This window comes from Felis catus, chromosome A1 (genome assembly GCF_018350175.1).
Source record: "Felis catus isolate Fca126 chromosome A1, F.catus_Fca126_mat1.0, whole genome shotgun sequence".
Lineage (NCBI taxonomy): Eukaryota > Metazoa > Chordata > Mammalia > Carnivora > Felidae > Felis > Felis catus.
This window is the reverse complement of record NC_058368.1, coordinates 92,093,688-92,119,833: the sequence shown is the minus strand read 5'-3', so window position 1 is coordinate 92,119,833 and position 26,146 is coordinate 92,093,688. Positions and strand designations below refer to the sequence as shown.

Sequence of the window (26,146 nt, the reverse complement as noted above, 5' to 3'; positions counted from 1 at the left end):
TCTCTCTCTGCTCCTCCCCTGCTCACTTTCTTGCTCTCAAAATAAGTAAACTTAAAAAAATAAAAAATAAAATAAAAATCAGTTATTTTTTAAAAAGATTCTTTTTCAGATTCTGTGTATCAGTCAATAAATTAGTAAAACCTGTTTTCTGGTTTTCCCAGCCCCTGCACCTGGAAAGACTGTGCACCCCAGAAGTTTGTGTACCCTTAGTTTGAAGACATCTGAGCTTATCTGCCAGGCCTGGGAACTAAAAAAGTTCACAAAATCCTTCTTGTTTCCAACCCTGCTGGCTCTCAGATCTGAACTGGAGTAAAAGCTTTACATTCCCGCAGCAAGACCAAGGCAAACGATGGCTTTGGCAGGGAGGTCACAGCCAAGGGAAGACAGAGGGGGAAAAAAAAACACAGTGACACAATTCAAAACTCTCCTCCACATTATACTTGCCAAGTGCTTAGCACAGTGACTGGCAAGTAGTAAGCAGTAAATAAAGGAGAGAGCCACGCAGATGCATTTCACATGCACGCCCCTCAGTCTGGCACGGTTCTGAGCTTCAAATGTCATTCATTGCGGGTGTTGAGTAGGTTGGTGCACAGTTGCTGCTGAACAAGGTAAGGCTCTGAACTAGAGCCTTCGGCCACCTGGCGGTGAACTGTGCACCTACCCCACGCCAGCCCCTGAGCCGCTGCTGTCCACCTGCGTAAGGGCATCGCTGTGGGCTTCAGGCACAAGGAGATGGAGATAGGGAGTCCGTGGGAGGTGGCTGGAGGCTGTCAGTCATCCCAGGGGGGGGTCGTTCAGTCCCCCTTCCCTGCCTACGAGCTGATATCTGGTGAAGAAAAGGCAGAGAATGGCTCAGAGCCCAGGAAGCTCCACCTCCTCCCTACCCTGGCGGGAAGTCCTGGAGTGCCTGACCCTCTTTGCTACCGTCAACCAGCGGGGGAACGAACTCAAATTCTGGAGTCTGGCAGACCCGGACACTAACACGGCCTTACCTGGCCCACCGCTGACCACTCACCTTGGAGGTCTGCCCGCGCACCTGCTGCTTAGAGGCGCTTCGTCTGACCATCATAGCCATTAACCGATGAACAGTGACGGTCAAGGAACAGCTGCCGCCCTGTTCATCCTGGCCGCTCCAGACTGTCGTCCCCCCCTTTTCCCACGCTCTGTCCCCTTGATTTTATAACCTAACCCACGTTGGGAAAGCCTCTTCCCATTCCCATATCCGAATTCATCCTCACCTTTTCATTATCTCCACGGTTAAGACCTCCGTTTGTGTTGTATTAACTTCGTTCCGTCCGACTTCGTAAACTCCGCCCTTTCCACTGGTCCATAACTGAGTCATGGGAAAGACAGACTCTATGAACGCAGTCGATCTCCTCCAGTGACACCTAGGCGAAGGAAGAGGGTCCCACCAAGTTTTGGTGTTGGAAAAATTGTAATTAACATCCAAGGGCTGCTGAAGGAAGGCGCGTTCTTGGCCAACAGTGTCCTGCAGGGGGCGCTGTCCACTCAGTGACTCATCACCGCTCAGAGATGGGGGTGGAGTCTGGTTTCACAGCCCGTCTGGATCCCAAGTGCTGACAGGTCAGTTGCTAAGTGTCTACTTATTAAAATGTTTGCTTTGCTAGAAGCAGTCCCAGAGAGCTCAAGGAAATCACACCCTTCTTTAAAACTGCAAGAAAGTACATGTATCCTGCAGCACACACACAATTATTTCAGAAATACGCCATCAAACCACTCCTACAACAAGCCTTAGCAAAGGTCAGGGTTTGAGAGCTGTTCTTTTTATCCTTGGAGAATGCTCCGTTAATGGGTACCGGAATCAAGGATTCTTCAGTGTGTGCGGGAATGTTACTGATTTGATATATAATTAGGTTTGTTTTTTTTTCTATTCGTATTCCAGTTCAGGTTTGCTTTTTTCTCTTTTCTGGTTTAACTTTACTTTTTTTGGATATGTAAAACATTTTCCACGATTCAATGTCAAAACTATGAAAAGGAGGGAAACTCAGAGAAGTGTGTTCCTCCGATTCTACACCCCAGTTCCAACGTGCGGGTGTTTTCCCCACCCCCAAGTGTTTTTCCGGCACCAGCTGGGTGTCCGACAATTCATCTCAATTCTGATGCTGTCTACCTGGAGAGACCATCAGACGCCACAGGTTAAGGGCTGAGCCCCACAAGACTGCCACCCCTCTGTCCCACCCCACCTCACCCCTTCAGATGCCAATCGCAAATCCAGGTTACTGTGCTTCCGACTGACTGGCTATGGATGGTAAGTTCCAGTGACCTCCTCCCACGGGTTTTATTAATTTGCTAGAGCGGCTCCCAGAACCTAGAGAAACACTTTACTTACTAGATTACCGGTTTATTATAAAGGCTGTAACTCAGAAACAGCCAGATGGAAGATATGCATCTGGCAGGGTACAGGGACAACGCGTGGGGCTTCCAGGCCCTCTCCAGGAGCGCCACTCTCTCCAAGTCTCCACGTGCTCACCAACCCGGAAGCTCTCGGAACCCCATGCTTTTGGGTGTTTATGGAGCTTTACTGCACAGGCACGAATGATTAAATCGCCCACCACTGGTGAGATCAGTTCAGTCTCCAGTCCCTCTCCCCTCCTCTCAGTGCAGGGGGTGAGCCTGAAATTTCCAACCCTCTAATCACGTGGTTTGTTCTCCAGGCAACCAGTCCCCATGGAGGGGGGGGGTCCCCAAAGTCACCTCATTAACATAACAAAAGACACTTTTGCCGCTCTCACCACTTCGGAAATTCCAAGGGTTTTAGGAGCTTGGTGCCAGAAACTGGGATGAAGACCAAGTACTTATTTGTTGTTATAAATCATAGTATCACAGGGACACCTGAGTGGCTTAATCGGTTGTGCGGCCAATCTTGATTTCCATTCAGGTCATGATCTCATAGCTGGCGAGATAAGAGCCCCGAGTTGGGATTCTCTCTCCTTCTCTATCTGCCCCTCCCCTGCTTGTTCTCCCTCCCTCTCTCTCTCAAAGTGAATAAATTTAAAAAAATAAATAAATCACAATATCACAGTTCCCTTTCCCATCCTGGAAGTTCATTTACAGCAGCCTCCTCCAGGAAGCCCTCCACACCCACTGTTTTTATTTTTATCTTATTTCATTATTTCATTTTATTTATTATTCTCAAATTAGTTAACATACACTGTGGTCTTGGTTTCAGGAGAACACAGTGATTCATCTCTTATGTATGACACCCAGTGCTCATCCTCCTTAATGCACCCATTTAACCCCCTCAATCCAAATTCTGTCCTCTGTATTTGAGTCACTTATGGTTTGCCTCCCTCTGTTTTTATCTTATTTTTCCTTCCTTGCCCCCATGTCTTCTGTTCAGTGTCTCAAATTCCACGTATGAGTGAAATCATAGCATATCTTTCTCTGACTGACTTATTTCACTTAGCATAATACCCTCCGGTTCCATCCACTTTGTTGCAAATGGCAAGATTTCATTCTTTTTCATCGCTGAGTAATATTCCTTCATATATATATACACACACACCACCTCTTTATCCATTTGTCAGTTGACAGACATTTGGGCCATCTGCAAGAGGGAAAGTCTTGTTGGATGACATCTAGGAGCCCTGCCAGCTCCGGGCCACCTCATGCCCGGACACAAACCTGGACTGCTGAGCCCTCAATCCAAGAGAGACAAGGTGGAGACCAGAACAGTGGGTGTGGAGTGCTTCCTGGAGGAAGCTGCTGTAAATGAACTTCCAGGATGGGAAAGGGAACTGTGATATTGTGATTTATTTTAATAAAATAAAATAATAAAATAAAATAAAATAAAATAAAATAAAATAAAATAAAATAAAATAAAATAAAATAAAATAAAATGACTTTCCCTCTTGCTGATGGAAATCAGTAAGTCAGGCTTCTGGCCACCTGGGCAGGAACCTTGTGCACACTCCCTCCAGGAAAGGTAAAGCCTCTCAGGCAGTGCGTGGGGTGGGGGGGAGGCGCTCACCTTTATCCAGTGGCTTCCAACCAGCGTGTTTCCATCTAAATCCTCTTACAACACTGTCTGAGGGCTACTCTTCCAAGAAAGACACAGAGAGGCATGGAAAGGTCAAAAGACCTGACTGCTCTGACCTCTACAGTCCTTGCCTTTCAAGCAGCATCACACAAAAACGTAACATTCTGCCCCTCCTGCTACTCAGTTTCATCCTCGGTTCCCAGCTTGTACCTGCAGCAGCTGCTGCCGCCGCCTTGCAGGCTTCCAAGCCAGCAGTGCACAAGCCATTTTTAGCTCTTCCTGCTCCTTCACCCTGGCATCCAGTCTGTGGGCACAGAATCCAGCCCTCTAGGGCTGGAGGAAACCACAAAGGGCATGCAGTTCGGCCTGCCCACGCAGCACTTGGATTCCCTCTGAACAGTGGTAGAAGCCATTGCCCAGGCTCAGCCTAAACACTGCCCCCCACCTTCGTGCCAGGGAGGTGGCCACTTCCTGACATTATCTGTTACATCTTGAAACAGTTATGATGTTCAGAAGAGACAGCCTTGGGCGGAGCTGAAATCCGCCTCCCTGTTGCCTCTCCTTTTTACCTCCCTCACACACACTTCACTGGTCCTGGATTTTTTTTCCTGGGGTATCACAGAATCGACCTCCCACCCCATCTTTGCCCTTTAAACCTGAAGGTTAGGGGGCGCCTGGGTGGCTCAGGTCATAATCTCACTCTTCATGAGTTCGAGCCCCACGTTGGGCTCTCTGCTGTCAGCAAGGAGCCTGCTTTGGAACCTCTGCCCCCTCTCTTTCTGCTCCTCCCCCACATGCTTTCTCTCTCTCTCTCTCTCTCTCTCTCTCTCTCTCAATCTCTCTGAAAAATAAATAAACTTAGGGGGCACCTGGCTGGCTCAGTCAGTTAAGCGTCCAGTCATGATCTCACAGTTTGAGTTCGAGCCCTGCATCAGGCTCTGTACTGACAGCCTGGAGCCTGGAGCCTGCTTCGGATTCTGTGTCTCCCTCTCTCTCTGCCCCTCCCTGCCTCACACTCTTTCTCTCAAAAATACAAACATTAAAAATACATATAGGGGCGCCTAGGTGGCTCAGTCAGTTAAGTGTCCAACTTCTGCTCAGGTCATGATCTCAAGGTTCATAGGTTCGAGCCCTGCATGGGGCTCTGTGCTGACAGCTCAAAGCCTGGAAACTCCTCGCTCTCTGCTCCTCCCCTGCTCGCACTATGTCTCTATCAAAAATGAATAAACGGTAAAAAAAAAAAAAAAAAAAAATACACACACACACAAATAAACAAACTTTAAAAAATAATACAAATTTAAAATAAACGTGAAGGTTAGGATCACACCCCCGCCCAGGGTAAATATTCCCCAGTGCTCCATTGGACGTGGCTTCAAATCACTAGCCTGTCTGGCCCCTACTCCAAACATGCTCCCGTTTAGGCAAGTCAAGCATTGTAAACTCTGCCTGTGAGGCCCAAGCAAGTGACCTCGGGGGGGGGGGGGGGGTAGCTGTAGCAAAGAGAGTATGTGTCCCTTCTACTTTGCCTTCCATGGGCATAGGCGACCTCCGTCAGGGAAAGACTGTAACCTGGTAGTCCTCAGCTAATGAAGAAGCAAGGGAGGGGCTTCATGCTAGGAGATAAACTGTTTGCTGTAACCGCCCAGAGTGTGTCTGTCCATCAGACACCTGCTCTTGCTAGAACGCTAATTAAAGCCTCACTTCACTGTGCTCCGGGTCTCTGTGTCCCTCCTTTGACTGGGTCAGTGGGCTTATTTCTCACAACCCCCTTCACCCAAGCCCCTGCCCTAGGACCTGCTGTGGCCAGACTTCATTCAGCTAAGTCTGGCTCCTTCTAGAGAGCAGGCGGGCCAGAGACTTAGCTAGCATGCCCCCTGGGCCTCTCTGATCTTGTGACAGAACTGTCCTTTCTGCCCTTTCCTCCATACCTTTGCTTAACCTGTCCTTCCTCTCAGAGAGCCTTCCTCCTCACCCACCCACGTCTCACCCCAGCTTGGCGTAACTCCTCCTGAGGCTTTCCCTGGTAGTGTCAGCCCAAGTGACAAAAGCCCTTATATTTTGCCAATACCACATCTGTAATAAGGAAGTAATGACGGACCAAATCCAGAGAGCATTCAAGAAGTAAATGAGGGGGGCGCCTGGGTGGCGCAGTCGGTTAAGCGTCTGACTTCAGCCAGGTCACGATCTCGCGGTCCGTGAGTTCGAGCCCCGCGTCAGGCTCTGGGCTGATGGCTCGGAGCCTGGAGCCTGTTTCCGATTCTGTGTCTCCCTCTCTCTCTGCCCCTCCCCCGTTCATGCTCTGTTTCTCTCTGTCCCAAAAATAAATAAAAAATGTTGAAAAAAAAAAAAAGAAGTAAATGAGGCGAGGAGCGTCTGGGTGGCTCAGTCGGTTGGGTGTCTGACTCTTGATTTTGGCTCCGGTCATGATCTCACAGTTTGTGAGTTCGGGTCTCACGTCAGGCTCTCAACTGACAGTGTGGAGCCTGTTCAGGATTCTCTCTCTCTCTCTCTCTGCCCCTCCCCTGCTTGCTCTAAGAAAAAAAAATTTTTTTTAAAGGAAGGAAGAAAAGAAAAGAAAAGAAAAGAAAAGAAAAGAAAAGAAAAGAAAAGAAAAGAAAAGAAAAGAAAAATGAGGTGACTCACGTCAAGCACTTGGAGCAGTACCAGATACACAGGAAATGCTCAATGAACAGGAGCTCTTACTATTAATCCCCCTCTTAGCACTGACTCCACGTGCCATCTTAACACTCTTTCACATCGGCTCCTCTTACCTTTCCAGCTAAATGATGAAAGAACCCGGGATTTGGAGGCCGGCAGACCTGGGTCTGGATCCACGTCCGCCATGTCTTACCTGGTGAAGTCACACAACCTCTGCTTCTGTAAAATGGAGCTAATGGCTCCCACCCGTCAGGGCTGTGATAAGGATCAAATGAGGCAATGTCTGCAAAGGTTCTAAGTAAACTGGGAAGAACTTCAGTGAGAAGCCTGAGTTTCTGGGGGAGGAAATTCCAGACCAGCCTCCAGACTGCTGGAGTCAAAGGCAAGCCAGGCGGTTCTGTCTTCGAGCAGACCCCGTGCTCGAAGTAGCTAGCTTCGAGAGCAGCTGCTCTGGGCCAGACCCCATGCAGAGTTCCTGTAAAGATGGGGCCAATCCTCAAAGTAAACGCTGTAAAGTCACCTCTAAATCTCCAGCCACTGGGCCATCACCCAGTCCCCAACCTGCCCTCTCTCTAGACCCTCACCTGGGACCTGGTATTTCCACACCTCCTCACGTCCCTTCCTGGACTCTGCCCATCCCTTTCTGTACCACATTCATTCGCTCACTCACTCATTTGTGCCTTACACAATTATTTATTCAGTAGTCACCAGCTGTTCTGAAAACAAGTTGACCAGAATCCCTGCCCCTCATGGGTCTTATATTCTAGTAACTCATTACAGAACTTTTTTGCCTTGGGGCGACTGTGTGGCTCAGTAGGTTGAGCGTCCAACTCTTGATTTCGGCTCAGGTCACAGTCTCACGGTTTGTGAGCTCGAGCCCTGCATCGGACACTACACTGACAGTGTGGAGCCTGCTTGGGATTCTCTCTCTCTCCCTCTCTCTCTGCCCCTCCCCTTCTTACTCTCTCTCTCTCTCTCAAAATAAATAAAATAAAATAAATTAATTTTAAAAATCGGGGCACCTGGATGGTTCAGTTGAGCATCCAACTTTGGCTCAGGTCATGATCTTTCTTTGCTCTAAAAATTCCACTGTTTTCCCACTACTTATGCTAGTCTACCACTTTGAACCTGCCTTGGGGACAGTTAGGGATCTGGCTCCACTCCCTTTCCCTCCCCACTCACTTCCTTTCCCAGGAAGGAAGGCACCCACAGGCTCAAGGTGGGCCACACCCCCTCAGACTGGGTGCCTGAGCTCCCTCAGTCCTGGAAACGCCTCTGCCAAGGGATAGGCAGCCAAATGTTTTCCCAGTAGGGGAACCTGTTCTCAGCCCCGCCCACGCCCTAGCTCAGGGGCCTCTCCTCCCCAGGAGCTCTGCCCTCATTCACCTGGGAGCTCCCCAGGGTAATTTTCCTTGTCATTTCCCCAGCATCTGCAGAGTGGACACACCTCCCTGGGAATCCATCTGCGTGTATGCACCAAGGACATAGCTGGTAACATATAGTTTTGTGGGTGGCCAAAGAAGTGAGCAGGGAACACTGTCCAGTGGAGAGATTGCAGAGAGGGTCTCATGGGTGACGTTCATATGATCCTGGATGAATGAGCAGGGTGTGACCACAGGGAGGAGAATCACCCACTAGCTAGGGGTGGGCCAGCGGGGACAGGGACAGTGTGGTGTAGGGGTGCAAAAGTTTCCTTCTTCCCTTCTACGTTCTTTGCCTGGTCTAATAATTAAATTGATGTAAGACCGATTCACAGGAGAAAAGCATACAAAAGTTTAATAACTTTTTTTGTTTAAGTTTAATAACTCCTGTGCACAAGGGGGAGACCCGGGAAAATTGAGTAACACTGCCGACCCCACCATGGCCCAAGCTCATCATCTTTTTTTTTTTTTTAATTTTTTTTTTTTAACATTTATTTATTTTTTGGGACAGAGAGAGACAGAGCATGAACGGAGGAGGGGCAGAGAGAGAGGGAGACACAGAATCGGAAACAGGCTCCAGGCTCCGAGCCATCAGCCCAGAGCCCGACGCGGGGCTCAAACTCACGGACCGCGAGATCGTGACCTGAGCTGAAGTCTGACGCTTAACCGACTGAGCCACCCAGGCGCCCCCAAAGCTCATCATCTTAAATACCATCTTCAGCCAGAGTCAAAGGATGTTGGTGGTGGGAGTCAGTTATGGGAAGTTAACGGAAAAGCACAGGACCCAAGAGTAAAGTTGTGATGCAGATTTAAACCCGGGCCTTAGCCACTGACTGAAGATTCTAAAGATTTAGATATCTTCCTCTTTTTGGTACTTAAGGGGAGACACCCTAACAAATGAAGATTTCCTTTATAAATGTAAATGTCAAATGGGTAACTACTTAGTTTTGCCACTGTCTGCTGTTTTTTTAAAAATAATCAGCTTTTATAAAATGGCCAGCATGAAATAATATGCCAAAAAGGCACATTTGGGGATGATATATATATATATATTATATATATATATATATGGTTTTTTTTTAATGTTTATTTTTGAGTGAGAGAGACAGAGTGCGAGCAGGGGAGAGGCAGAGAGAGAGACAGACAGAGTCTGAAGCAGGCTCCAGGCTCTGAGCTGTCAGCACGGAACCTCACACAGGGCTTGAACTCGGGAACGGTGAGATCATGATTTAGGCCAAAGTCGGACGCTTAACCAATTGAGCCACGCAAGTGCGCCAGGAGTGATATATTTTTCACCCCTTTAGTGTCCAGATGCATGGGACATGCAAAGGAGCCATCCAGTGTGCCAGTGGGCTTGGAGAGGAAGGTGAGGAAAGGAACAGAATAGAGAAAGAAGGTGGAAGAGAGGTCATTTTGATGTGGAAATGTTGGGGTTCGGGGCCAACAGCCAAGAAAGAATTCTTGAGACATCTTCAGTATACAAAGGTGGTTTTACTAAAGCACAGGGACAGGACCCCTGGGCAGAGAGAGCTGCATGGGGGTTGTGACAGGTAACTGATTATATAGTTTCAAGCTGGGAGAGGGTCAGGCATAGGGTAAGTCGGTAAGGAATTTTGGAAACAAGGTTTCCAGGACCTTGAAGGGCTAGCTGCTGTTAGGAAAAGGTCATTGGTTACTGTTAGGAAAAGGTCAGTAAAACCTCAGTCATGAGACCCTTCAGATGTCTATCTGGGTCATATGCTTGGGGGATGATTTTTAACACATATCTTGGTGGGTAGAGAGAAAGGAAGTTTCCAAAGGAATTTTTATATGTTAAAGTAGACTTACAGGACCCTGGAGGTCAGGATGATGTTAAGTTCAGATTGCCTTTTGCCCTTAGCAAAGTGTCACTATTAAGGTGGCTGAGTTCTTAGAGGAAGGTCACTCTACTGTTTCAAGATGTCGCACTGGGTTGTCAGGCAATAAGGAAACTTATTTATTTATTTTTTTAGGTTTATTTGAGACAGAGAAAAAAAGAGAGAAAGCAAGCACAGGCAGGGGAGAGGCAGAGAGAGGGGAGAGAGAGAATCCCAAGCAGGCTTCACACTGTCAATACAGAGCCTGACTCAGGGCTCGATCTCCTGAACTATGAGATTAAGAGTGGGACACTCATCTGACTGAGCCACCCAGGAGCCCTTAATTTTTTTCTTTTGCCTTTGTTCCCCACATCAACCTGACTGGGAAAGGTCTTGAGTGTCAAGCTGGGAACTGTGACCTCAGCAGGTCAGTGGTCAAAAGCTCAAAGAGGACAAGGCCAGGTTATGGAGATGAGTGAGATTTAGGGGATCCAGGAGAAGTGGAGACTAACGTCTTCAAAAAAATGATGTGGGAAACAAAAGCAAATGAAAAATTAAATTTCCTTGCTGTCTATAGCCCACTGACAAGTCCTTGGGACAGGCAAAGTGACATTTCTCTAGGAGCTCAGCTGCCTCCATGGTGACACTTTGCTAAGGGCAAAAGGCAATCTGAACTTAACATCCTCCTGACCTTCAGGTTCTTGTAAGTCTCCCTTAACGTATAGAAATTCCTTTGGAAACTTCCTTTCTCTCTACCCACCAAGATATGTGTTAAAAATCATCCCCCAAGCATATGACCCAGATAGACATCTGAAGGGTCTCATGACTGAGGTTTTACTGACCTTTTCCTAACAGTAACCAATGACCTTTTCCTAACAGCAGCTAGCCCCCTCAAGGTCCTGGAAACCTTGTTTCCAAAATTCCTTACAGACTTACCCTATGCCTGACCCTCTCCCAACTTGAAACTGTATAATCAGTTACCTGTCACAACCCCTATGCAGCTCTTTCTACCAACGGGTCCTGTCCCTGTGCTTTAATAAAACCACCTTTATGTGGGGCGCCTGGGTGGCTCAGTCGGTTGAGCGTCCGGCTTCGGCTCAGTCATGACCTCGCAGTCTGTGAGTTTGAGCCCCGCGTCGGGCTCTGTGCTGATAGCTCAGAGCCTAGAGCCTGCTTCAGATTCTGTGTCCCCCTCTCTCTCTGCCCCTCCCCCACTCATGCTCTGTCTCTCTCTGTCTCAGAAATAAATAAACATTAAAAAACAAAAACAAAAACAAAAAAACCCCACCTTTATGCACCGAAGACATCTCAAGAATTCTTTCTTGGGGAGCAGCTGGGTGGTTCAGTTCGTGGGCTCCCGACTCTCGATTTTGGCTCAGGTCACGATCTCACGGTTTGTGGGTTCAAGCCCCGCGTAGGGCTACGTGCTGACAGCACTGAGCCTGCTTTGGATTCTCTGTCTCCCACACTCTCTCTCTCCTGCTTTCTCTCTCTCTCTCTCTCATAATGGATAAGATAAAGGTTAAAAAAAATACATATTTAAAAAAAAAGAAGAATTCTTCCTTGTCCATGGGCTCCAAACCCCGACATTTTCCACATCAAAAAGGACAGGCACTCTCAGCTCCTAGCAATGGAGCCAAGGTGGATACAAGGCTGCCATAGCTTCACATTGTTTTGAGAAGCCAGAAACCCAGTCTTTATAGTGAAATTTCCAGATTGCAAACACTACCACCCCCAAACAAAACGTGTTCACGGGCTTCAGTTTGCAGCCTCCGGGCAGGGTTTTAGGCGGCAAGATCAGAGCTAGGCACTGGCCCAGTGATGCCGGTGACTGGAGGGGAAAATGGCCTGGAGGGGTCCACAGTGGAGACAGGGACACAGTTGTTGACCTGGGTCTGAGTCAGGGGTGGGATAAAAAGAAAAGGAGAGCTCGGAGAGGGGTAAGGTTGCTGGAAAAAATAGAGAAACCCCCCAGTTAAATCTGAATTTCAGATTGGGCACCTGGGTGGTTCTGTCAGTTAAGCATCCGACTTTGGCTCAGGTCATGATCTCATGGTTGGTGAGTTTGGGTTCGTGAGTTCAAGCCCCTCATTGGGCTCTGTGCTGACAGCTCATAGCCTGGAGCCTGCTTTGGATTCTGTGTCTCCCTCTCTCTCTGCCCCTCCTCCGCTTGCACGCTCTCTCTCTCTCACCCTCAAAAATACATATTTTAAAAAATCTGAATTTCAGATAAATAAAAAATTTGTTTTATTATTTATATTTTGAGAGACAGAGCACAAGAGGGGAAGGGGCAAAGAGAGAAGGAGTCACAGAATCTGAAGCAGGCTCCAGGCTCTGAGCTGTCAGCACAGAGCCTGACACAGTGCTCAAACTCACAAACTGTGAGATCATGACCTGAGCCGAAAGCAAACAGTTAACTGACTGAGCCACCCAGGCGCCCCTAAAAATTGAAAGCAAATAAATAAATAATTTTTAAAGTAAATGTTTATTCAGTTTTTTAGTTTTTAAAAAATGTTTATTTATTTTTGAGAGAGAGGGAGAGACAGAGCACAAGCAGGAGAGGGGCAGAGGCAGATAGGGAGACACAGAATCCAAAGCAGGCTTCAGGCTCTGAGCTGTCAGCACAGAGGCCGACACAGGGCTCGAACTCACAAACTGTGAGATCATGACCTGAGCTGAAAGTGAACAGTTAACTGACTGAGCCACTCAGGCGCCCCTATTCATTTTTTTAAAATAATTAATTTATTTTGAGAGAGAGAAGAGTGAGCAGGGGAGGGGCAGAGAGAGAGGAGAGAGAGAATCTGAAACAGGTTACAAACTGCCAGTAAAGAGCCTGATGCGGGGCTCGAACCCACAAATCATAAGATCATGACCTGAGCTGAAGTCAGATGCTTAACCAACTGAGCCACTCAGGCACCCCATGAAAATCTTTTTAGTTTCAAAAAATGATACAAAAAAATAACTCCTTGTTCATCTGAGGTTCCAATTCAGAAGGTATTCTGTAATTTTATTTGCAAAATAAACCTGGCCACCTGGGACCGGGGTCCTATGGCAAAGAACCTGACACGTGGGCAGCAGTGCTGTAAGGTGTCCAGCAAAGGTCAGGGCAGCAGCGCCTCCCTCGGGTACCTGGTGAGGGCTGCTGGGCCCTTTTAACCCAGGCCACCGTCCAGGATGAAACAGCCAGTTGAATCCCAGATGTCAGCAACCCCCACTCCCCCGCCCCCACCTCCTTGCCCCAGGCCATTGTTGCAGGGTGACCCTCAGGCTGGGCTCTGGAGTGGCAAGGAGACTGAGTCCATGGAGACAAGGAGGAATAGGGGAACCTTCCTTTCCCCAGGGCCTCTTCCTGCAGCACAGCCTGGCACTGTCTGCCTTCCCTCCCCCTGCTTAGGAAGATGGTTCCCCCATCACTCTGATCACCTTTGCTGGACGAGGCTGGTGGGCAGGCTGGGTGTTGTGCAAGTGGGGTCTGCACCAGGTTTCCTCCTCCCCTTCTGCCCACCTGGCTGGCTCCTCATCCTCCTTGACCTGCCTTCACGAGGGGCAGTCCCTTCAGCCTTAACCTTGAGCTTGGTTCTCTCTCCTGACGATCTCATTCGGGGCTTCAGTGACCATCTGTAGGCTGAGGACTAAAGCAGGACATTTTTTTTTTATCCTGCCTACTTAAACCCCACGGGTATTCTGACCTGCTGTACTGGGGGTCCCCTCAGCCTGCTCACCTCCTCCCCTCTCTCCGACCCTTCCTCCCTCCCTCTCTCTCTCTGCCCTTCCCCTTGGTCCCTCCTTCTCCCCTCTCCTTCCCTCTCTCCCCTCTCCTTCTCCCTCTCTCCTAGTGTTCCTCAACTATTCTTTTCTTGTAATGTTTATTTATTTATTTTGAGAGAAAGAGAGAGAGGGAGAGAGAGAATCCCAAGACACAGGGCTCCATCCCATGAACCCGTGAGATCATGACCTGAGCCAAAATAGAGTCAGATGCTTAACCACTTAACTGACTGAACCACGCAGATGCCCCTTCCTCAACTATTCTTTCATATCTCTCTCTCCATTTCTGTCTTATTCCCAAAACTGCTCCAAAATTTCTTCTGGATTCCCTAAGAAATGTAGACAAACTATGACGGCTCCACCCAACAATGGAAAATAAAACTGATAGGTAAACCTGCAGGGTAAAATTTATGATTGCCTTAAAAGTCTTGGAAAAGTCAGCTCTGCTTGACATAATGGAGAGCTGCAAAACTCAATCCAGGAGACTGGAACTCATAGAAATACAAGTTGCAAAAGTATGTATAAACTGACTGATGAAGAAAATTTTGTTTAAAAACTAGACTGAATAAAATTAAACTAAGAACTGATAGCCATGGGGCTCCTGGGTGGCTCAGTCAAGCGTCGGGCTCTCAGTTTTGGTTCAGGTCATGATCTCGTGGTTTTGTAGGTTTGAACCCCGCATTGGGCTCTGTGCTGACAGCGCAAAGCCTGCTTGGGGTTCTCTGTCTCCCTCTCTTTCTGCCCCTCCCCTGCTCGCATTCTCTCTGTTTCTCTCAAAATGAATAAACTTCAAAACAAACAAAGAAACAAAAACACACCTGGTTAGAAGGGCTGTGATCAAAAAGACAAAAAATAACAAGAACTGATGAGGATGTGGAGAAGAGGGAACCTCTGTGCACTGTTCGTGGGAATATAAATTGAGGCAGCCACTACGGAAGACAGTACAGAAATTCCTCGATGAATTAAAAATAGAACTACCATACCATCCAGCCATTCTACTTCTGGGTATTTCTCTGAAGAAAATGAAAACACTAACTTAGAAAGACATATGGACCCCCAGGTTCATGGCAGCATTATTTACCATAACCAAAGGAAGGAAGAAGCCTAAGTGTCCATCAATGGATGAATGGGTAAAGAAAATGTGAAATACATGTACCATAAAATAGCCAGAAAAAAGAAGGGATTCTTGCCATCTGTGGCAACATAGGTGGATCCTGACAACAATACACTAAGTGAAACAAGTCAGAGAGAGAAAGACAAATACCATACAATCTCACTTATATATGGTATCTAAAAAAAAAAAAAAAAAACATAACAGGGGCACCTGGGTGGCTCAATCAGTTAAAGTGTCCAACTTCAGCTCAGGTCATGATCTCGCGGTTCGTGAGTTCACGCCCTGCATCGAGATCTGTGCTGACAGCTCAGAGCCTGGAGCCTGCTTTGGATTCTGTGTCTCCCTCTCTGCCCCTCCCCTGCTCTCTCTCTCTCTCTGTTCTCCCCGGCTTACACTCTCTCTCAAAAATAAATAAAATATTTTTTAAAAATTAAGAAAAAAGAATAAACATTAAAAAAAAAGTTTTAATAAAAAAAATAAAAAACAAAAGCAAACATGAAACCAAGCTCAAAAATAGAAAGAACAGACTGGTGGTTGCCAGAAGCAGGGATGGGAGGGTGGCTGAAAAGGGTGAAGGGGGTCAAATGGTACAAACTTCTAGTTATAAAATGAGTAAGTCATGGGATAAACAGTATTGAGTATAGCATGGGGACGATAGTTGTGAATATTGTACTGCATACTTCAAAGTTGCTAAAAGAGTACATCCTAAAATTTCTCATCACAAGAAAAAAAAATCTGTAACTACGTATGGTGACAGATATTAACTAGATTTATCATGTGATCATTTTGCAATATATACAAATTTGAAGCATTATGTTGTATACCTATAACTACCATAATGTATGTCAATTCTACTTCAATAGAAAAAAAGAAGTTAATTTGTGGGGCGTCTGGGTGGCTCAGTTGGTTTGGTGTGTCCGACTCTTGATCTCAGGTTAGGTCTTGATCTCAGGGTCGTGAGTGCAAATTCATGGCATGGAGCCTACTTAAAAAAAAAATCAAATCGAAATATTTCCATTCAAGGAAACCACAAGGTTAAAATGCCCCTCATCTGTTGAAGACTAACAATTTTATATAACTGACTGATCTCCAGACATAAATACACAGCTGCTCATGGAACATTCTCACCAAGACATCCCAAAGCCTCATCAAATATAGACGTCCAGGGGTGCCTGGGTGGCTCAGTCGGTCCTACTTCAGCTCAGGTCATGATCTCACAGTTCATGAGTTCAAGCCCCACATCAGGCTCACTGCTGTCAGCACAGAGCCCACTTTGGATCCTCTGTCTCCCAATCTCTGCCCCTCCCTCACTTGTGTGCTTTCACTCTCTCTCTAAGAAATAAACATTTAAAAATAAATATGTATAGATGCCCAAAACCAAACTGTTGATTTTCTCTATTAAACTGTTCTTCCTCTCAGACACCCGTCTTAGATGTCAGGACCATCACCCATTCAGTCACTCATGGCCAAGACCAACAACATGGGAATTGCTGCACTGAGGTCCAGGAGAGGACGGGATTTCAGACAGATGACCCTGATACTTGAGGCTGCAGTCGCCCTGGAAGCTTGTGCCAATTGGAAAGACGTGGCTGTGAGGGCGAGCTCACCTCTCATGGCCTTGCACAACTGGAGATAAAAATCAGAGTCAGGATGGGGCACCTGGCTGGCTCAGGCAATAGAGCGTGCAACTCTTGGTTTTTTTTAAGTTTACTTATTTATTTTGAGAGCAAGAGAGCATGAACAGGGGAGGGGCAGAGAGAGAGAGAGAGAGAGAGAGAGAGAGAGAGAGAGAGAGAAAGGGAGAATCCCAAGCAGGCTCTGTGCTCAGCACAGAGCCCAATGTGGGGCTCAATCTCACAACCCTGAGGTCATGACCTGAGCTGGACGCTCAACTGACTGAGCCACCCAGGCGCCCCTTTTCCTCTTCTCATAAGGACACCAGTCCTATTGGATTAGGACCCCGTCCTTATGACCTCACTAAATCTTAATTCCCTTCATTACCAGGCCTGACTGGAGATTAGGGCTTTAATGTGTGGATTTGGGAGGGACACAGTTCCATCGCTAACAGCCCAGGACACAGAATTCAGCCCAGGGCCTGAGTGTGATGAGATCACCACTTCCCTCAGCAGGATAAAACCTCCCTGGTGACCCCAAACCCGGCCCCTGATGGCACTGCAGCTTCAGGCCTCCCCCCAACCCCAGCTCCAGACATACTATTCTCTCTCAGAGTCACCCCCACCTGTACCCGCCCACTTCAGGGCCCCACGTGTGTCCCTCGGCCAGCATACCCTCACCCTGACCCCTAAAGGTCTTCCTGACCCCCCACACCAGGTCTGGCCCCTGGTTACCCCCCTTTGTGGCACCACTTTGACCACTGGCATGTCTTTGTTTTTTTTTTACATTTATTTATTTAGAGAGACAAAGAGAGTGGAGGATGAGGCAGAGAGAGAGAGAGAGAGAGAGAGAGAGAGAGAGAGAGATCCCAAGCAGGCTCCACACTGCCAGAATGGAGTCCGTTGTGGGGCTCGAACTCATGAACCGTGAGACCATGACCTGAGCTGAAGTCAGAGAATGTGTGACGCTTGATCTCCAGGTTGTGAGGTCGAGTCCCACACTGGGTGTAGAGATTACTTAAAAATAAAATCTTTAAGAGGCAACTGGGTGGCTCAGTCAGTCACCTGACCCTTGATTTCAGCTCAAGTCATGATTCCAGGGTTGTTGGATACAGCCCCATGACCAGCTCCTCACTGAGCATGGAGCCTGCTTGGGATTCTCTCTCTCTCTCTCTCTCTCTCTCTCTCTCTCTCTCTCTCCTCTGCCCCTCTCTCCAACTTGCATTCTCTCTCTCTCTAAAATAAAAAAAAAATGAAAAATGAAGAAAAAAAACAAAGTCAGGGGCCTGCCAAAGGTAGGGGACCAATAAACACCACGTTGGGTTAAGCCCCACAGGACTGCACCCTAGAAGTAAAGCTGAACTGAAAACCAGCCCTTCCCTGAATAGTAGCCCCGCTCTGAGTCATCCTGGGGCAACATCATGCCCTAAGTATGAACTAACATGATCTCAGTTTGCTAATCCCTCCAGGCACCTGCCAAAAAGAAAATTCTTTTTGGCAAATGACAAAATCACCCCACTGCAAATTATTTCTACAAATAATATCACAACTGTAATATTCAACATACAGAAACAACCAGACACGTGATAGAAAGCAAGATTCCTTGAACTAAAACCATCAGAAACAACAGTCAATAGAAATACAACTGGAAGAATTCTGGACTATAAATCAAATTACATGTACACTGTTCAAAAAATTAAATACCAAAGGGGCACCCAGGTGGCTCTGTCGGTTGAGTGTCCGACTTCGGCTCAGGTCATGATCTCAAAGTTCATGAGTTTGAGCCCCACATCGGGCTCCATGCTGACAGTTCAGAGTCTAGAACCTGCTTCGGATTCTGTGTCTCCCTCTCTCTCTGCCCCTCTCTCACTCACACTTTGTCTCTCTCTCTCTCAAAAATAAATAAGCATTTAAAAAAAAAATTAAATAACAAAATTGAAACTTCCAGCAAGGAACAGGAAACTATATAAAATTATATAGCACATGTATAAAAGGAGTAAGTGGAAACTAAAAAGTAAATTATAGGGGCGCCTGGGTGGCTCAATTGGTTAAGTGACTGACTCTTGGTTTTCGGCTCAGGTCATGATCTCATGGTTTTGTGAGTTCGAGCCCCGCATTGAGCTCTGTGCTAACAGTGCAGAGCCTGCTTGGGATTCTCTGTCTCCCTCTCTCTCTGCCCCTCCCCCACTTGCACAGTCTCTGTCTCTCAAAATAAGTAAATAAATTAAAAAGATAAAAGAATAAAAATAATAAAAATAAAAAGTAAATTATAAACTTAATGGGCTGATTTTTTAAAGTTTATTTTTAAGAAAGTGCAAGCAGGAGAGAGGCAAAGAGAGAGGGAGAGAGAGAATTCCAAGCAGGCTCTACACCATAAGCGCTGAGCCCCACATGGGGCTCAAACCCATGAACTGTGAGATCATGATCTGAGCTGAAGTCGGATGCTTAACTGACTGAGTCACCCAGGTGCCCCATTAATGGACTGATTTCACAGCAGATTTGACATGGTTGAAGAATGAATCAGAGAAGTGGAAGACTGGTCAGAGGAAACAATCCAGAAAGAAGTATGGGGAGACAAAAAAAGGATGGAAAAAAAACAGAAGAAATGGTAACAGATATGGAACCTATAGCAAGAAGGCCTCACATACATCTAGCTTCAGTCCCAGAGGAAAAGAAGAAAGAAAGAGAATAGAGGCAATGTTTGAAAAGATGATGGTTGAGAATTTTCCAGAATGGGTACAAGATATCAATCTATAGATTTAAGAATTCAAATGGATCCCAAGTAATCTCACGATCCGTGAGATCCCGCCCTGCGTCTGGCTCTGCGCTCACAGTGAGGAGCCTGCTTGGGATTCTCTCTCTCTCTCTGCCCCTCCCCTGCTCATGCTCTCGCTCTCTCTCTCTCTCTCTCTCCAAAATAAATAAATCAACATTTTTACAAAATGGATCCCAAGCAGAGTAAATAAAAAGAAATCCATACCTTGACCCATCATGGTTGAAAATGTAGAAAATCCAAGACAAAGAGAATAGGAAAAACATCCAGAGGAAAATGATAGCTAATAGTGCTGGTCATTTACCTCTTGTGTCTCAGGTCACAGCTACAATCTGTTGTGTGGTGCTGGGCTAGGGTCTGCGAATGACATTTCCCAGGCCCCCTTGTCAGCTGACCTCCTGTTTGGTTCTGCCAGTGGGAGGCACTCAGGGAGATTAGCCGGCAGGGGAAGGGGATTCCTTCCTGTCTCTACTTCCTGCTGGCTTTACTTCACTGGCATCCAGCTCCTTTCAACACTCCCAGCACCAGCCACACCAACCCCCCTTGCAGGTCATAGCCCAAGCCATCAGGGTCTCTCTTCTGAGGGTCCCAGAAGGGCTTCCTTCTCCAAGACTCTAAGTGCTGTTAACCCTGCCCCTTCCCTCTTCTCTTCCCAGGTCCAGGGGTAGAAACTATAAACCGGGGCAACCTCAGTACCCTCTTTTGCTCTTTGGGTCTTCCAAAATCTGTGCAATCCACTTTGTGTATTATTTCCCCTTTGTTTGAAAAAACTAGCATGGTTTACGTTTTCCTGAGTAGACCCTAAGGGATCCAGAACTCTCTAAAGGAGACACAGAGAACACGGTAGATAGCATTTTTGTTGTCAACTATTTGCCACCAATCCCTATGGGAAGCTAGTATGTTTCCACCCTGGTGACATCAGGCTTTGTCCAGTGACCTGCAAGGGTAATGACACGTGAGGGTAAGTAATGCCTGCTGCTACTTTTCAGTAAAGGCTTTAAGAGCCATCACATGATTTTGCCATGGCTCTTTTCCCTCCATGCCAGGAGCCAAGCATGTCCCAGGGAGGAGCTGCCGCTGATACCACAGGGCATGGAAAGTGAGCCAAAAATAAACCTTTGTTGTTGCAAGCCAAGGAGATGTAGGGGGATGTTTGTTACCGCAGCACACTCTAGCGAAACCTGCCTGATTCACACAATTTGACTGCATCTCACTCCTTAACAGCAAACATGGGAGCCAGCAGACGGTTAACCAATAGCTTCAAAGTACTACAAGAAAATTACTGGGGCACCTGGGTGGCTCAGTCAGGTAAGCACCCAACTCTTCCTTTTTGGCTCAGGTCATGATCTCACGGTTCATGAGTTTGAGCCCTGCATCGGGCTCTGTGCTGACAGTGCAGAGACTGCTTGGGATTCTCTCTCTCCCTCCCTCTCTCTGCACCTCCCCTGCATGCTCTCTCTCTCTCTCAAATAAACTTAAAATTTTTTTAAAAGAAAGTTACCGCCAACTTAGAATTCTATACTCAGAGAAACTATCCTTCAAGAAGAGACACCAGAAAGACATTATCAGACAAAACCTGGGGGATATGCCATCAGCAGACCACTGCACATTAAAAGAATCTAAAAACAATTTTTTTTGTTTGTTTTGCAGAGAGAAAATGATTAAGAAGGAAGATCATGGGCACAGGAAGGAATGAAGGACAAAAAACACAGCAAATATGCGGGTCAATCGAGCTGAAGACTGACCATATGAAAGAACAGTGGTAAATAAATACAGTGTGCAGTGCTTGGCTGGATCCTGGACCAGAAAGGGGCGTGAGTGGAAAATCTGGTTGAACCCAAATGAAGCCTGCAGTTTATATTCCTGCACCACTGTTAACCTCTCTGCTATCATCATTGTGTTGTGGTTATGTATGATGGTTTTACTTATTTACTTATTTATTTACTGATTTATTTATTTTTGAGAGAGAGAGAGAGAGAGAGAGACAGAGTATGAGAGGGGGAGGGGCAGAGAGAGACACACAGAATCCAAAGCAGGCTCCAGCCTCTGAGCTGTCAGCACAGTGCCCGATGTGGGGCTCAAACCCACAGACTGAGAGATCATGACTTGAGCTGAAGTCAGATGCTTAACCAACTGAGCCACCCAGGAGCCCCTTATGTGTGATGTTAACACAGGGAGAGGCTCAGTCAAGGATATCAACGAACTTCATTATTTTTGCAACTTTTCTCTACATCTAAAACTACGTCCAAATAAAACAGAATCATCGGGGTCTGTATTGCCGGGTGGTGACCTCTGCCCAATCCTGCTTCCTCCCCTTTTCTTTCATAGATGTTCCAGCCCATAAATTCCTGTGCTCCGAACCCCACCTCAGTGTCTGCTTCCCAAAGGATGGACCCACAACAAGCTGTTCATTAGGTTGTGTGACCTTCCCACTGGCTCATCAGGTGAACTAACCTCACCAGCCTGGAGAGCCCCCCTGGGGCTGGCAGCTGTATGCAGAATAAGAGGCAGGTACAGGGAGTGACCCCCACGATGTCCACACCGCCCAGGGCATGACCTGCCAAGGGCATGATAAACACGTGCCTGGAGGACCTTGCCAACCACGTGAAAGTCTGTGTGTGGCCTGGATCTCCAAGGTGGTGGAGCTGGTGGGAGGAGAGCTGCTGCCCAGGTAGGTTCGGTTGGAGGGTGGGGTGGGGGCGTAGCAGCGCCAGGCAGGTGAGGGTGTGTAGGAGCCTGTCTAGCTCTCCTGGGTGGGGCTGGGTAAATGTTTGGGTACATGGCTCTGTGAGGCAGGCCTGCCTCGGGTTGGGGCTGGAAGCCAGATGGGCAGGCTGTGTCGGGCACATGTACTCAGCAGGCTGAGGAAGCAGGAGAGTAGGAGCAAAGGAAAATCTCTGCCTCAGCAGAAGATACAGGGGAGACAGTGCTGATGTTCAGACTTCCAAGGTCGGGGGCACTTCACATAGCAAGGCCCAGGGCAGCGACAGCTGTGCCCCAGGCTTAGCTGACCAGCTGGACACGGGTAGCTGGGAGGGCGCATGAGGGGCTCACTGGGCGGGGCACCTGGGCAGCTCAGTCGGTTAAGCATCCGACTTCGGCTCAGGTCATGATCTCGAGGTTCGTGGGATTAAGCCCCGCGTCAGGCCCTGTGCTGACAGCTCAGAGCCTGGAGCCTGCTTTGGATTCTGTGCCTCTCTCTCTCTCTGCCCCTCCTCCCTCAAAAATAAATAAAACATTTAAAAAACATTGAAACAGTGCACACTGGCATCTTAGCCAATTTCTCCACAGAGACATGAATCCCACAGGTGACAAAAGGTCACTTCTCTTCCTGGCCTTTCCTTCAGGGGAGAGCTTCCATTCTCTCTCAGGAGAGCAGCGTTGGTGGGCAGGGGGCCCAGCAGAGAGGCCCATCTGTGGGAGGCCATGCCTGGCGGACCCCAGGGAGTCTGAACCCTTCAGCTTCGTCTTTGGCCATTGTACCTGAGCAACCACACACCCTTAAAATAAATGGCAGTTACAATTTAAAATGTGTGTCCACACTGAAATACTGCTGGATGAAATACCATAATGTCCGGACTTTGCTTTCATGTAACCTGTGAGCGGGGGAGGGGCCGGGGCGTGGAGGGAACATTTATACGGAGGTGAATAAAACCCTAAAGCAGGGTGATGAAGACCTGGGAAGGTTTTTATTCTCCTCTATGGGCCTTTGTGCATATTTGGAAATTTCTGTAGTTAAGCTTTAAAAGTAATCTGGATGAAGTCCTTGCTCAAAACGAAATGACTGGCCCCCTACTAGTGTCTTTTAGGTAACCCTGGAACATAAGGATCCAAGTTCACTTCAGTGTACAACTTTTTTTCTTTCTTTTGTTTTATGAAATTGCTTTTTAGAAAGAGAGCGTGAGCAGGAGTGAGGGGCAGAGGGAGAGAGAGGGAGACACAGAATCTGAAGCAGCTCCAGGCCCTGAGCTGTCAGCACAGAGCCCGACACCGGGCTCAAACCCACAGACCCTGAGACCATGACCTGAGCCGAAGTTGGACGCTCAACCGACTGAGCCACCCAGGAGCCCCTTTCTTGTGCTTTTTGAGTGTAGCTGACACACAATGTTGTATCAGTTTCAGGTGTACAGCATAGTGACCTGACTTTTTTTCTTCCTTCATGAATTTTGTAAATTGTGGTAAAATACATCTAACGTGTAATTTACTGTCTTAACCATTTGCAAGCATGCAGTTCAGTGGTGTTAAAGCACATTCACACGGTTGTGCGACCGATTTCTAGAATCTCTTCATCTGGTCAATGCACGGTTTTGCAGTGACTTCCCCAGACTTCTTGCAATTTCCCCCCCACCCCCTTTCCCACCCATAAATCCCTTGGACAGAGGGACTGGAGGCCAGGTCTCCCAAATTCCAGAGCAAAGTGCCCTGTTAACCATCTGGGTGGCAGATGTGGGGCCAGGCCAGCTGGCCGGTGACCAGCCGGTGGGCCAGTTGGGTCGCCTGGACTTCCAGCGGTGTTGGCACTGCCGTCCTGGCTGGCTCCTGCAGGTCTGAGCTCTCTGCCCCAGGGTAGGCCCCTGAGCAAGTCCTGGCAGCTGTCAGTTTCCACCCTACCCTGCAGGCTGGAGCTGTCCCAGTCATTGGGGAGGGGGGGGTGGCCAGGAGGGATGAACCGAGGCTCCTCCCTGGCACGGGTGACTCAGGGAAGGGCAGTCCTGGGCCCGGGAATCCACTTTCACCCCAGGGTGTGGGGCACTCTCCCCGGGGTGCAGTGTCAGGGCCCTACTGCCTCAATCCCGCCAGCCATGATGCCCAGCCATGACACAGATCTCCCGGAAGGGCTGGCAGCAGCTGGAATGGGCCCCTACCAGCCAGCCTGCTCTCTGCGAGGTATGAAATCTGCAGGCTACCTCTCCAGAAACGCCCCGCTCTCTTCCCTCCTCCCTCGGGCCAGGGCCTGGCTCTGCTCCAAGGGGACCAGAGAGGATGAGAGAAGGCAAGGAGTGAAGGGCAGGTGGGGGACACACAGCTGTCAAGCCCTTCCTTCACAGTGGTGCCATTTCATCCTCCAGGCAGCTCTGCGTGTTCACACGAGGAAACTGAGGCTCAGAGGGGACCAGGAAGTTACAGACTGGGGATTAGCGCCAAGCCTGCCTCTCTTCCTCCTTCTCCTGGTGAGAAAGAAGCCATACAGTGGCTTTTTGGCAGATGGTGTGTTGGAGCTGAACACGGCCAACTGTCAGGCCCTGGAGGAGGTCCTGGGGGTCTATTCATAGACCGGAGACCAGTCGCTGTGCGTTCAGGGCTTACTGTCTCCAGAAGGTGACAGACAGAAGATCCACAAATGCTGTACTGCCGCAGGGATGGAAGATGGGGGCAGTAACCTTGTCTTGGACGTGGGGCGAGGGACACAGCAGGTGCCATTAATGGGTGCTCCCAAGGACCAGCCCTAACAGATGAGGACACTGAGGCAGTCCCCAGTGCAGAGGTGCACAAGACAGGGGCAGAGGCCAGGCCCAAGGGGGGCATGGGACTAGTCCTAAAGCTGGGATGCCACCTTTCAAGAACACGAGGTTGGGGACAGACTGTGTGGACTGGAATGCACCCTCTGGGGCAGAGTGGGCGACAGCTGGGAGCCTGAGCATGGACATAACTGCTGCAATAGTCAAGGAGAAAGGTGACGAGGCCAGAGGTGGCAGGCAGAGAGAAGGGGACAGTCCCTAGTCACCATGGGTAGGCTCTGGGATTTAAAAAAAAATTTTTTTTAAGTTTTTAAATTTATTTTGAGAGAGACAGAGACAGTGCGAATGGGGGACGGGCAGACAGAGAGGGGGCAGAGAGAACCCCAAGCAGCCTCTGCGCTCCTAGCACAGAGCTGGATGCAGGGTTCAAATCCACGAAGCCACGAGATCATGACCTGAGCAGAAACCAAGAGTCGGATGCTTATCTACTGAGCCACCCGGGCGCCCCTAGGCCCTGGGATTTTGAAGTCCTGGCCACTCTCAGGCAGCAAGGATGCACCTACTCTCTAGCCCAGGGAGATGGATCAGAGACATCGAGAGTGCATACTGGGTGGGGACACCACGTGGCGTCCCCGGCCACTTGAAGACAGGCCCCATGAAGCACTTTGTCCTTCTGACAAACTTGCCTCCTTTCCGCATCAGGAGAAGTGGAGACAGATAAACTAACATTTACAGATGGCCACCATCTGCCAGGAACTGTGTCGAGTGCTTCACGTTACTTCACATGATCTCCTTTTCAAGGTGAGAAAACTGAGGTGCAAAGAGAGAAATTAAATGGTCCCAGGTCAGCCGATTCAGGAAGTGGGTGCAGCCAGGGAGCTTGCTTCCCTTCCCCTGGCCTGGTGCCCAAAGTGCCGCACCCCTTGGCATCACTGTGGCTGAACACAGTAAGCCCCATGTCTAGGAGGCAAGACATCCAGCTTCCAGGCCCAGCTCTGCCAGGAACTAGCTCTGATATGCGTTCTGGGGGAGTTTTTCCATCAGAGGAGGCTGGGATGAAGGTACTCCAGGGTTCAATGTAATGCTCTACGGTTTATGCCCTAAGGTTCATGCTTGTGAATGTGCACAGGAAGGCATGAGGGTAGAGGGCACAGGGCATATGGGGGTGGACAAGGAGGAACTTTCTGGATTGGGACCAAAGCTGCCTCTCCCTTGGGGCAGTGGGTCCCCTCTGCCCTGCACTCCCCATCCAAGGGATCAGGACAAACTCAAGGGCTCAGAGAAACCAGGCAGGAAGGAGCACCTGCTAGGCCAGCTACCCAGATTGGCAGGAGGGATGGGGGTGGTGGTGGTGATGTCCTTACCAGCCTGGAGTCTAGACCTATGCAGGAAGTGGGAGACAGATAGCCAGGCTGGAGGGGGCATGGTCAATTTTGTTTCTTTCTTTTTCTTAGCTTATTTTTTTATTTACTTTGAGAGAGAGAGCGAGCTGGGGAAGCGGGGAGGGA

At 48.4% G+C, this 26,146-nt stretch overlaps 1 protein-coding gene across 1 annotated transcript in view; it reads right to left on the bottom strand.

Moving 5' to 3' along the window:
• Positions 1-415: 415 nt before the first annotated feature.
• The window catches only part of LOC109499762 (translation initiation factor IF-2-like), a 28,846-nt gene continuing 3,115 nt past the window's right edge, over positions 416-26,146 (bottom strand). The window contains exons 4-5 of the mRNA XM_045062471.1: positions 1,239-1,388; positions 416-826 (exon numbers count right to left, since the gene is read on the bottom strand). Coding sequence (XP_044918406.1) covers positions 775-826; positions 1,239-1,388 — 202 coding nt within the window. The 3' untranslated portion in view covers positions 416-774. The remainder of the gene's footprint in view (positions 827-1,238; positions 1,389-26,146) is intronic.